General features: G+C 41.9%; 1 protein-coding gene across 1 annotated transcript in view; it reads right to left on the reverse strand.

Moving 5' to 3' along the window:
- LOC120445461 (5-hydroxytryptamine receptor 2A) overlaps positions 1 to 13,335 on the reverse strand; it is a 61,725-nt gene that overhangs the window by 3,200 nt on the left and 45,190 nt on the right. Inside the window, exons 6-9 of the mRNA XM_039625905.1 lie at positions 10,350 to 10,539; positions 10,137 to 10,274; positions 4,980 to 5,210; positions 24 to 911 (exon numbers count right to left, since the gene is read on the reverse strand). Coding sequence (XP_039481839.1) covers positions 24 to 911; positions 4,980 to 5,210; positions 10,137 to 10,274; positions 10,350 to 10,539 — 1,447 coding nt within the window. The remainder of the gene's footprint in view (positions 1 to 23; positions 912 to 4,979; positions 5,211 to 10,136; positions 10,275 to 10,349; positions 10,540 to 13,335) is intronic.

Raw genomic sequence — 13,335 nt, forward strand, 5'->3', positions numbered from 1 at the left:
CATTTATTTATTATTCCATTTACCGGATTGAGGGTGGAGTTGAAGTAGCCCAGCCAAAGGAAGAGCGAGGCCACCGAATCGCTGATCTGGCAGGCGGCACAGAGGGGCATGGTCAGGGCCATGACGAAGAAGGGCAGCCAGCAGACGACGAAGGCGCCGGTGATGATGGCCAGCGTCTTGGCCGCCTTCCGTTCTCTTTTGGCCTCCAGGGTCTCCTTCCGCTTGTTCACCTTCTGCATCGGATTGGCGATGCTGGAGAGTTGCTGCTGCTGCTGCTGATGCGCCTGCTGATGCGGTTGCTGCAGCGGTGTCGCCGGTGGGCGGCTACGTGGCTCTGGGGTCGATGGGGATTCGTTGGCGGTGCCGCATAGCGGATGCGACTGGTTGCAGCTCGTCAGCGTGCTGGTTTTGGCCGTCATCGGTCCAGCGGCAGCGGCGGCGATTCCAATTCCCTGCGATGTTGGCGTTTGCGGCGATAGCGCTGATATCGACGTAATTGTGGTGGCATTCGACGTACTGGCACCACCTCCACCTCCACCTCCACCGCCCGATTTGGCCGACTTCTGCAGCTGCTGCACTTGTTCGAGCTGCTGTTGCAACTGCGGATCCTCCAGCACCTCCACCCCGTTGGCCTTGCACTGCTCCTCCACCTCGTTGGTGTCTGCCGCTGTCGTTGCTGATGTTGCGGTTGTGGGCTGCGGGTTAAGCTGCTCTTCCCGCTCCTCCTGCTCCTCGCGATCCTGCTCCTGCTCCCCGCGTTCTGGTCGCTGGACGCCATCATCCTCATCCCTGCCCGATGGGGCCACCCCGTTGACGGCGGATGTGCATTTGGCTGTGGACTTGCCCTGCTGCTTGGCCAGCGCAACCAGGTGCGAAACGGTGGCTATCTGGCTGCCAGATGTGCTGGGTGCCTGCAATGGAAACGGGATCGTTTAGAATCGTTTGATGTTCATTTAATTACGTTCTCAGTTGCATGGTATGTTTAAAAAGTACGATTTAATAGATTACAATATAAAAGATATATAGGTCTTTCGAACCAATTACAACCAATTGATATTTTTATTTAATTATAGGGGTATTTGTAGCTCTTTATACCAGAAAGCCAATTACGTCGGATATAAAATATAGTTCACCAATTCCGGAACCGCGGATGGAAATTTTATGCGCCAAATTAGCATTTTAAATCAGTGCCCGCATTGCATTCATAAATATATTTACTGCTCATCAAATTTCATGGCGCTGGGGCCATAAATTTCGGTAAATGAATAAAATCAGAGTGTAAATATTTACTTTCGTTAAGCTCGTTGCCCATTTTGGGCACAATTCCCCCATTTTCCTCCCCATTTCCCCCCCAATTTTTTTTATCGGACCCCGGCCACTCGAAAAAGGGCTGCTAGGCAATTTGCCGGATGTAACGTACATATTTGAGGAGCCGGTCCTGCTAACGGCTTGTCTAGCACTAAAATTCCCATAATCACCTGTAATTTGAGGCAGGCCGTAGGTGTGCGTCGGGCGGAAGTGGCCGCAAGGTGCTAAAATGAACTTTACGTGTGATAAATTGTGTCTACTACGCAGCTGGCACCTTTTGCAGGCGATAGCGGTATCAACTAGCGATGTGAGTGGGCGAGCGATTAACGCGATAGTTTCGATTAAAAATAATTGCTTTTTATCGGTTATTCGTATCTACTACACAGCAGTTGCTTTCATAGCATTAGCATATTTAAGTCAGCTTTTAATATGTTCTATTATATTTTTAATTATACGTTTCACAGAAAAATGTATTTATCATTTTAATTATGATATTCCTATCTATTTGCCATCACCATTGTTCTTGCAACTAAGCCAAGTTTATTAATGGCCTGACCAAATGAATTTTATGACTCTGATGCTGCCATAAATTTTGAAACATATTGTGTTGAGTGTGTAATTTGTGTGACTGGGAAGACATTCAAATTCAGAAAATAAAAACTGATGCTCGGCGAACAATGGAGACATGACATAAATCGCTGGACAGGAGCTTACTATAGTTCATATCAAATTCAATGGCCATTGGCCAATTGTGACTGAACACAAAGCAACCACAGTGAATCCTAGAAACATATGTGTGGACATTAGGGTGGACCAACTGTGCGCCTCATAATGAAAACGTGATATTAGAAAATTGGCAAAATTAAATACCTTAGAGCTGCTGCAACTGGAGTTGCTGAAACTAACTAAAGTAAAAGACTGAAAATATATTTTTATGGCTTAGAATTAGTTGCTTTTAATTTGGAATTTTTGGGTCCACTCTGCTGAGCGGCATTGTCACGGGCATTGTAATTTGGTGCCCCTTTCTGCAGCATTTTTAATATGTTGCAAGGGGACACAGCCAGGAAAATGAAAGCCCCAGGAAATCAATGTGAAGCCAAAGACAAATCGTGAACAAAGCATCCAATTGCCAAAGCAAAGAGCGAAGTTTAATTTACTGATACCGAAATGTGGGTAACAATGGAAAAGCATCGGGGAAATGGGAAATGAGGGGGGGATTTGAACATTGAAATACAGAGAATTTCGCAATTTTGCAGTTTTACAGCTTTGCACCTGCACCAAAGGACATTCATTTCGCCTTAATTATAGACCAGGTTCAATAAATACGAAACTGTGGCGCAATATACAAATGTTGCCTTTTTCCTATTTTTTGTGCACACTTTTCTGTACACTTTTTGTTTTTTTTTTTTTGGTCATATTTAACCCACACACAACTATAATAAATTTATATATTTGCTTTGGGCCATGCGTGCAAAAGTGTGTTTGTTTATTTATTTGCCCGTCCACTTATTTGCCGAAGAGGAGGCGGCACGCAGGGGAGAGGTGTGTGAAAGCCATTCCCAAGTAAATATTTAATCTCAGGTCCAGAATTGGGTGAGTGGAAGTGGGGCGATTGGGGAGCTGTGTTGGCCAAGCGAATGGAAACGAAAGCTGTTAGCCATAAGCCATCAACATATTTTGCTCAATTACTCAAGCGTATTGAGTGCCTTGTTAGGCGGCCCAGAATCAGAATGCGAATCGCAATCGAAATCCACGGGTCAAGAAGTCAAAGGCCCCAAAGTCAACCCCCATATTTCTCTTTCTTCAACTGTCTTTTGGCTCCTGTTGCTATTTTGTTTTCATACCCTTTCTTACGCCTTAGCATTTTTGGCTAGAAGTTTGTTCAACTGCTTTGCTTAAACTACATATTGTTAGTTAGAAAATAATTTGCATTTTGCTCAAAGGAATTTTAAAAGAGCTTAAATAAGTTGGCAGCAAATAAAGTGGAAGCTGTCTAAAAGTATGCAGCAATTTATGGCAAGGTATTGAGATTATGTGCTTTGGAAGCAACTCTTTTGGACACTTTGGTTTCAGGTTTCTCCTCATATCTTTGGACCCACTTTTCGGTTAGAGTATTCGCAAAATCGATCTTTGCAATTGTTTATTTCATCTGATTTTCATTTGTCCTGTCTCTCTCTCTCTCTCTCTCTCTCGCCTTTTGCATGCCGGGGGGTAGGAGGCGTATCCTTGTCACAGCTTATATTTGACTTTGCTATTACTTAACCGGCACGAACCTGGCGATTCCGGCTACGCCCTCTGCCCCCCGCCCCCTTTGACCTCTGACCCCTGGCCTTTGGCCAAGTCGCCTTGACTTCGCCACCTCGTTTCGACCAGTGCAAAGGTATTGGCCCGGCTTGTAGCAATGCAAACAAAACGTTCAAGCAATTTATTTTGGCTCTGCTCTTTTATGGCTTGCTTTCGCCCCTTCGCTTTAATGCGTGTTATTATTGAATGTGTGTTTGTGTGTGTGTATGTGTGTGTTTGTGTGTGGCGCCCCGCTGGATTATTTTTTAGCCATAAAATCGCTGGCCGAAAATTGAAGTACATAAAATGCGGCTAAATACAAATTTGGGCTTGAGCCATCTACCATCTACCCCCTCGATTTGCTTGGGCTTCCCAAATAAGAGCCTTGCCTGCATTTTATCGCTGACATTTTGTTCGAGTGGCGGATAATTTGCCTGGATTTTTGCGGCTTATTTTTGGGAGACTGCTTCTTATCCTACAACTAATGCACACCGCTTAACTTACAATTATCGAAATACAAAAATGTCATTATATATCTAGTTGAAGGTGACTATAGATAAATGCTATATTTTTTCAACTATTTTAAAGTATAAAATAACTGAGAAGAAACATGTCTGTGTCATTCATTCATCAAGGAATTTGTCGGTGGCGGACAAGGAAAAGGTTAATCGCACCATGGCATCCGCTCGGATCATTATCGGGAAATGTTTCCCCAGGAATTCTCAAGTGCATATTGCTGCGACGCCAGCTGGGCTAATGAGACATTAGCCGAGTGAAAGAAAAGGCTGGGATTGGGTGGCCCACGATGAGATGGGCCATCCCACTGAAAAGGTAGCCAGCCAAGAGGAAAAATCATTTCAATCCCCCAAAGGTAAAAGAAAAGCGACAGCAGGCCAAAGGGCACATTCTAGTTGGAGTCGCATAATAAAGCGAGAAATGAGCTGAACTCTGGTGGGTTTATTTTTGGTCAGCCCAGAGTATCTGCCGGAGTATCTGTATCTCAATCTGAATTTGTATACGTATCTGTGTAGCTGTGTGCCTTTCATTAAAGTGTGCGTGTGCATTTCGGGCACAGGAAGCAAAAGCCCAGATCGTTGGGCACATGTCAGGCGTTATGAAATTGGCTTTAAACCCAAAAATGCGCTTTGTTTCTTTGGTGCACTTAGAAAAAATATGGTATGAAAAAAAGATTTTTTAGATTTTTGCCATTAAAGTTTTGACATTGATTTGCAGTGTATTTAACTAACACTATGCAAAACTTCTGAAATATTTCTTATTAAGGAGATCAAATACGTTTACTCACTCCAGTTATAATTATAGCAACAATTTAATTGTATTTTAAGGCAACTTTGCTATATTAGTTTTAAGTGTTCGAATTGCTCACATACCTCGACGCCTGCCCGACTTTTGTTGTCCACATTCGAGCTGCTAAACTCGGTGTCCTCGACGGTGTTGACCGTGTTCGTTGAGTTGCCATCGACCAGGCCCAGAGCCCTGCCCCCGGATGCGGGTCCTGAGACGCCCCCGGCACTTCCGGCTTTGGATTTGGCCGTGGAGAATCTGCCGAGGCGTAGACGCAGTCGATTAAGTTTCGTATCTGTTGCCGCACCTCCGTCCGGCTGAAAGAGATAGAGATGGATAGATGGCTGGTGAGAGAGATAGAGAAACAGAGGTGCTCTAGTTGCTTTTGCATTGATTTTTTGCCCTTTGACCCCGTGTGTGCATGACTTCAAATTAAATTCATACTTCTCCGCACAGCATTAAAATGAATAACAAAAGAGCGGTAGCAAAATTTACATTTTCGGCTTTTTCTGCCTTACGCTTCAATAAACCGCAATTTGTACGCATATCCAAAAAAGTTTTAGGCCGAACCAAAAGATCCCATCTGATCCGCACTTTTTTTCTACTTTTTTTTCTGTGTCTTCCTGTTACCATATGCATATGTAAGTGGGTTGCGTCCCGTAAATAAATTGTGTGTATTTGTTACAGTCCCCATCACAACATCTCCCAAATGGCCCACTTCGCCTGACCGCCCGGCATCTCAAAATAAATTTCACGTTTGACTGCACCCAGCGCTTGACCTCTTTGATTTTTTCCCAGCCGCATATCCTTTTTTTTTGAGATTTGGTAGTGTATTCAATGTAGGTACAATAAACTCCGACTTGTAGGCGATTTTTTTCTGATGAAAATTCAATAAAGTTCTATTTTAAGTTCAATGCTAATTGGGCTGGCTGAACAGTGAAGTGTTTAAGAAAAAATTCGAAAGAAAATATTAAATTCTTTAAATAATCTCCTATTTTACATTTACATAATAAAGTATGGAAAATTGATCATATATTCATTGAACAACTATATCCAAAGACAAAGGATAGGCATCTAATTTAGAAAAATCTGAAAAGTTCAGCATTTTCCTTACACAAAGTGTAGCAAAACGTCGGCTTTCTTATTTTCCAAATATATATCCTTTGTGTGCGTATTTTTCGTCGCCTTCAATCCCACCAAATTAAAGTAATTGAGTAGTCCAACCCTTTGCCATCGGCCTCGTCATCTTTGTCGCCTTAGCCTCCGATTGTTGACCCTTTTGGCAAGTCGATATTGCTTTAAATAAATAAAATTATGCTGATTTTGCCATCGTGTGCGGGCATTTCAGAGTTTGGGATAAAGGCAATGGGCAATAGGCAATAGGCAAAGGGTTCCGACTCGATGACTCGATGGCGATGCAAAAGTGGTGTGAATATTTGCGCAAATAGTATTAAATGGGTTTACAGCCATGACCCATGTGTGTGACCTTCATTTTGTGGGCCAGAAACTATGGCAGAATTGAGTAGGAAAATCTTAGTCAAGTGCCTTGTGGGTTTGCCAAAGTAGAAGTAAAAGTTCTACGGCCAGATAGCTTATTAAATATTAAAGAGTTTAAGCTTAATTAGGCACGAAACAGAAAGGGGCGGTAAAATGAGATGGCCCAGTGGGAGTTTGCTGTCTGTTCGAAATTAATAAATAACGGGCTTCAGGTTAAAGCTAGTATTAAATTTCAATTGCCGACTGGAGGTTAAATCTCATTGAATTTCCACCTATATAAATTTGAAGTGCAAGAGCAAAGCCATTAATTCTATGGCAAAAAAGAAAACAAGAAAACAAATGCGGAGCAAGACTCCTTTGGGAAAAACTAAAGTATCTACGCACTTGTCTGTTGTCTGTTACTTAAATACCGAAATAGCTAGGAAAACATGGCCAACATAAACATACAGCACACACACACAAACACAAACACACACACACACACATGCACGTGATAAGAGCGATAAGAGCTCTCTTTTCAGCAGTTTGGCAATAACGATAAGGATGCGGATACAAAACCTCGGCTCAATGTGAATTTTATGCAGATGTGCTGTCAGCCAACTGTTTTTCTGTGTATTTAAGCGTTTGCATAAACGATACACTCATTCTGTAGTCCTGACTCCTTGGTCCTTAGCCATTTTTGGCACTTTAGCTAATTTATGTAAATTGTTTTCTTATTTAATTGTTTTTCTTGCCGGGACACATGTTCGGCCTGCAAAAGAAATGCCTCCGTACGAGTATGTGCGTGTATTCAATAATGTGTTTCCATGCGATTTATGTTGGTCCTGAGTGTGACAAGAATGCTCTGGTATTAACTACACTGGGCAACAAAATTTATGGCTCCTATGGGCCAAGGGTCCCGCTGCGAAGGCATCTAGGCAAAAATTAAAATAAATCCGCAATAAATAACAGCAAAATCAAATGCAAGCTCAGCCTCAACTGACGCATAATAGAGACTGCATTTTTTCCTAGAAATAATTAAAATTTTTGTTCACTTTTGTCGCTGAATAGAACGATCAAAGCGTTTGAATGGATTGTTTTGTTAGATTTTAATAATTAATAATTACTTATTATTGTTTTAATTAATTGTTTTAATAGCAGCGGTAATTGCATGTATAACGTGTTATTAAATGAATTGATTGCTTAACAAAAGAATGTCTTTAAGCAGTGCTTTTAAAATTAATTCCAACTAGAATTTTTCTGGTAGTTTTGCTGTCCATTTTTGCTGTTGATTTTGCCAAATATTTTCCTCGTTTGAACGCAGACACAAACACGTCTTCGTGTGTCACAGATGGCGAGTTGGTCAAATATGCTTTTCACTCATGCGAGGCCAGGAACTTGACTGTTTTGTCACATGTTTGGCCATGAAAATAGTGTCAATATCTGCAGCAATCAATTCGAGATATTCTTGCAAATGTGATTGTAGCGATGGCATATTGCCCTGTGGGCATTTGGCTCAGTCCGCTTTGCTGGATTATAAATAGCATTTGCTGCTGGCTCGTTTGAACATAATGCCAATAGCTAAATTAAGGATAATACCTGTTTGGCTTAATTGCTGTTTGGCCATCAGTTAATTGCAAAATCAATGTGTGTGTGCGCGTGTGTGTGTGTGTGTGTGTGACCGGCATGAAAATTACATTTTAATTAAAAGTACAAACATCGAGTTTGGAGCGAAAAATTAGTTTTGTCCAATGATAGTTACATATGGGAATTCGATTAGGCAGCTTTGCGCCATCGAATTATTTAACAATTTGCCAATAAACATACCGAATGCAAAGGCAATTAGCTTGAAATTTATACAGGCCAAAAACCCCTTTTTAGACACAAAAATGGTGGACAAAATGTAGCGATTTTACGTATACCCTTGTCAATGCGAAGGAAAGCAATTTTCGATTTGAAAGCATTTAGTTATTCAGTTAGAACGGACAAATAAAACCAATAAACAAGAAGTCGCAGGACTAATGCCCTTTCCTGGTGCCTCCAAACATCCGTGAGTGGCGGGAAATCTTTTCAATTCGATCGCATGGTCAACAGAACGGGTGTAAGGGATATATCAGATGTGTGTGCCGGGTAAATATATTCTAAAATCAACAAGCAGCTCTGTGGGAACCGAGCCCGAACCCAACTAGTGAGTGGCACTAAATGGATGTGGATGTGGGTGTGTGGGTGTGTGGGTGTGTGTGTGCTGTGGGTGTGCGGGTAAGTGTGTTGACATGTAACTAAAGTACGCATGTGAGGCCAGCTAGATTGGGCCGGACATCATCGGTAGACATGGGAGCAGGCATAGCTGGCATAGTAGGACATCGGGGCAGGACATGGGAAAGGACAGGACAGGACAGGACATGTGTACGGATGGCAAATAGTGGACAACTTGCCTTGTTTGCGCATTGAATTTGTGATTCCAATGACTTTTCGCTCCAGTCAGTGTGATATGCACACACGTGGTTTCGCACAGGCGCGGTCAAAATAATAGCACCTTGTAATCAAGGTGTCTGTTCAAAAGCAGCATTCCAATTTGTAAGTTAAGTACTCATTGTTGTGAGTATATGAATGCTTGGCTCCATGGACTATGTGCGATACTATTTCGGTGACCGCAGCTGTACGTAAAAGCGCATGTGCTAGTAAGTGGTTGCAAACATTTTTACGTCAAATGGTCATTTTCAATTTAGCAAGCACTAAGCTTAAGCTAAGTAGCAGCTTGCCAGCAGGTCAAGATTGAAGAAAAAATAAATAAAATGTCCTGGCGAAAAAGTCAGTTAGAGGGCAACAAAGTGATGACCAAACTCTAGATACACTATCGCGCATTAAAAGTTGCGCAAAGTCAAGCGGAAGATTCTTTGCAACGAAAATTAGTTTTTAATTTCGTTGATCAACAACTCGGAACTTGTAGAAAAATTCTTTCTTCTCGCAGCGAAAACAAAATTACAATTTGGCCAGGCCGGACTTGAGCACATCCTGTGCGTATTAGTTTGACCAGCTGCCGCATTAGGGTAGAAAGTTCTGGCCAAAGCACTCACACACACAAACACTCTGAAACACACACACGCCAGTCTGGACAAGATGCCACTTATCGCTCAACTTTTGGCCAAGAAGGCTTTAATGTCCACGTGGCGTATGCTTAACTTAAGCTCTGCCTGCCCCCGCTTTCTTAGCTTTTCCTCTCCACTGAGCATAGAAAAATCCTTTGCAATGCATATTTTATTCATTCGGGATGATACCGACTAATTACAGCCCCCACATCCTTTGGGTTTCGCCGCAGTATGCTATGCATATTTAAATTGAACAGCGTAATTTCATAAGGTCATGCCCCAAGACATGTGCACAGAAATTTCGGAATGCTGCCTGCGGTTTGGCCTTCGACTGACCCGAGTGGGTTTGGTCGAAATTGTGGCCTAAATGGGCGCGGTTTGCCTCCAATCGAGGGCATAATTGCAATGGCCATGCTGTGGCATTGATGTTATATAGGGTGTCCATTATATAACTCTTCAATGGTTAACTTTTGGATGGAATTTAAGCAATAATTTAGGTAAAACAGGGTTCGCTACTATTTAGTTTTTATTTAATGCTGTATTTCTCCTTAAATTTTAAACTCAACTAAGAATAACCGGTAATCGATTAGGGCAAAGGCGCATTATGTATGCCATTAAGGCCGGTCAATTAACGCCGTCAATCGATGACGCTTATTGCATATGAAGTCTGCACTTTACCTGATTATTATTGACCGCCGCATCGACGGGTCGCGGTCGACGACGATGGATGCGTTTGCGGGCCGTTTGATAGATTTTCCAGTACAACGCCAGGATGACCAGCAGTGGCACGTAAAATGTGCAACAGGTGGCAAATACCTGGAAAAAGGCAACGGTCATGTGATTCATATAACAGTGTTCGCATGGTCGAGGTCCTTGCTGTGTTGTGCCCACCTGATAGGAAACATCCTGCGAGACCATGCACTTTTGCTGCTCGATGCGCTGCAGATAATCGGGATCCTTCCAGCCGAACTGTGGCGCCAAGGAGACAATCACCGCCGCCGTCCAAACGCAAAAGATCATCATGAAGACGCGATTGCTGGTCCGCGAGTGGATGTAATCTATATTGGTCACCGCCCAGTAACTGCAAAAAATGAGGAAACATAAAGATTTAATAAAATGCCAAGAGTACAATACAATATCAAATATAAATCATAAAGTAGCAGCCCATTTTCAATTTATATACAATTGCGGCCACTTTAACATGGTCGCTTAGCTACTCCATTATTCGAGACCGCAGAAATTTAAATAAAATGCTGCATAAATCTAGGCGCTGCCAACAGATACACACACACATACACATACACATACACTCACTAACTCACTCATACACAGCCATACACATATGGCTGGGCGACAAAGTAAAGAAACGTGTTCGATATTCAGTTTCCGTCTAACAGTTTTCCGCAGCGCTTTGTAACAACCTTTTTTGTTGGTTTTTTCTATTTGCCGACCGGGCCAAAACATGTTTTATGTATGTCTGCGTCAAAGTGTTGGTGTGTGCGTGTGTGTGTGGGAGGCATTTTTAAAATTTCCATTTTTCGTAGCTTTGGCAAAGTGAGGTTAGTCTACTCATTGATGCTGTGGATAAAAAAGAAACTTTTTAAGCCGAATGGTTGGTAGCATCTTAGGGGACTCACACACTTAATGAAGACAAAAATTCAGCTCACATTCTCTTATGTTTGGTTTTGCTTTTGGCCCAGTTAGTTCCGACTTCATTGGCTTAAATTGAGTTAGTAATGGCTATTTTCGTTCATGCTTGCTTGCTGGCCCGAAGTGAGGGCATTCCCCATTCGTTCGAATCCACCTACACATGTTTGTCTGTAAGCTATTTTCCCATTTGGTTTTGGCTCGCACAACATTCCTAAACGAGTTTTTAAAACGTTACGTGGTCGGCAACACACTCGAACAAATAGAAAACGCCACCGTAAGTTCCACTATTCTGGTAGCGTTGTGTATAATGCGCCACTGCCACTGCCACTGCCACTGATGATGCTGCCATTAAAGTGCTAATAGCCGTGGGGAAAGCGTGGATATAATGGTATTTAAACAGGAATCGTAATGGCAACTATCGGTGTTAGTTCCACACACTTTGATTATAATAATATTAGCTTTTAAGCTTGTCAATCATTTAAATCACACAGCCTTTAAGAAAGCTGCGTATCCTTTAAAGTTACTAGTGGAGTCCCCTAGAGAGCTGGCATTCCATAAAAAACCGTGTTCCAGACTTTGAGCCCGAGGCTAAAAATATGCTTCATCTCATCTGTGTTGCGGCTTGAAGGAATTAACGCCAGGAAACCGCATATTTCAGAATTTCTCAAATGCTAACAAGTAATGGCTGGAGCTTCCTTCATTTTCAGATACCGCGGCTCGACCGCAGAGCTTTAGACGGCAGCCAAAAACCATCTCAGCATCCTGATGATGCCCCGGCCAACACATGTTTATGTATTAATTAAATGCAATTTGCATAAACAAATATTATATTGCCATGCCGAGATGGCTGAGAAAGTCTCTTTGCTAGTGTGTGTGTGTGTTTGTTTGATTCTGTGTGTGTGTGTGTATTCGTGTAAGTGGAAATCAACAGCCAAATGAGTTGACTAAGCACTCGAAATGAGCCATAGATGGGATCTATGTGTATATGTATGTGGCCAGGGTAAACCGATGTGAAGTGCCCTTTTGGCCATAGAGCATAATTTAATTTGTCTACAATTGAGCACTTAAATGACAGCTTTATAAATATTTGTAAATGCCGCTGCGTGAAAGCAATTAAGTGTCACTTAATTGTGGGAATTCTGCAAACTAAATCTCCATTAAAGTGTATTTTTCATTAAGTTTTAATAACATACGATCACCATTTGCACCGCTGACTCCTTCTCGCACATCACGCATACGCCATGTGTGCTGTGTGCAAATAATAAATAATAATGAATGATGATGGCTGCTGTTGGTCGATGACTTATGTCTGCCCTGAATCTGACTCTGTCGTGGCGCTTCCGAATACATATTCCGATATATACGATATATATTCCGGCGTGTCCTCTGGCTAGGACAACTTTGGTGGCCAACAGCCGGTCTACGTCAGTGTGCTCCTCCCAAATTCATTAGCATAATATAATCGACTTCAAGTTGGCAATTTTGATTGACTGCTTAAAATTAATGGAATTTTGCGATTTCGATGTCAGTGCGGCGCGTGAATATATATATGTATTTGTATGTATTTGTATGTATTTGTTGCCTCTTTTTTATTTTCCTACAAAAAAAAGGAGGCTTTTTGAAAAGATTGTGCTGTGCCGTGCATAGGCAATGAAAAATCTATGCAAATTAATAGCGAAACCTAATAAAGTGTCTGTCATGCTTTCGTGAAAGTATTGCCGTTCCGAAATTTGTGTAACTCATACGAGGAGTGGAAAATAATTTGTTATAGAATGAAATATGCCCTTCGGTTATGTCTGCCGATAAGATTCAATTAAATTGAAGTCAATCAATTTTGGGTGAGTGTATCTGGCGACGTTCGTCACCAAGTTAAGTTGAGTGATGAATTATAACGATTTATTTGTGAGCCAGCTAAACAATTTAAATGCGATTTTTCCATTATACCCTGTCTATGCCCAAGTGTGTGTGAATGATTTCTTTTCATTTTTGGGCTAGAGTGTGTGACAAATGTGCGGCACTCGAGTGTAACACTTTTTTAATGCATTTAAAAATTGCGCGCCTAGCACACAAGAAAGTCATTACTCTTGTAGCTGCCTAAGGCGAGAAAATTGAAAAGAAAATAATGGTTGGTAGGAGGATGCCTTAAGCTAAGTATGTACGTTTTTTTTTTTAATATTTTCCAAATCATTTTGGCTTCATAAACTCAATCATTAATTTTGTTAATATG

This window comes from Drosophila santomea, chromosome 2R (assembly GCF_016746245.2).
Source record: "Drosophila santomea strain STO CAGO 1482 chromosome 2R, Prin_Dsan_1.1, whole genome shotgun sequence".
In the NCBI taxonomy this organism is placed as follows: Eukaryota; Metazoa; Arthropoda; class Insecta; order Diptera; family Drosophilidae; genus Drosophila; species Drosophila santomea.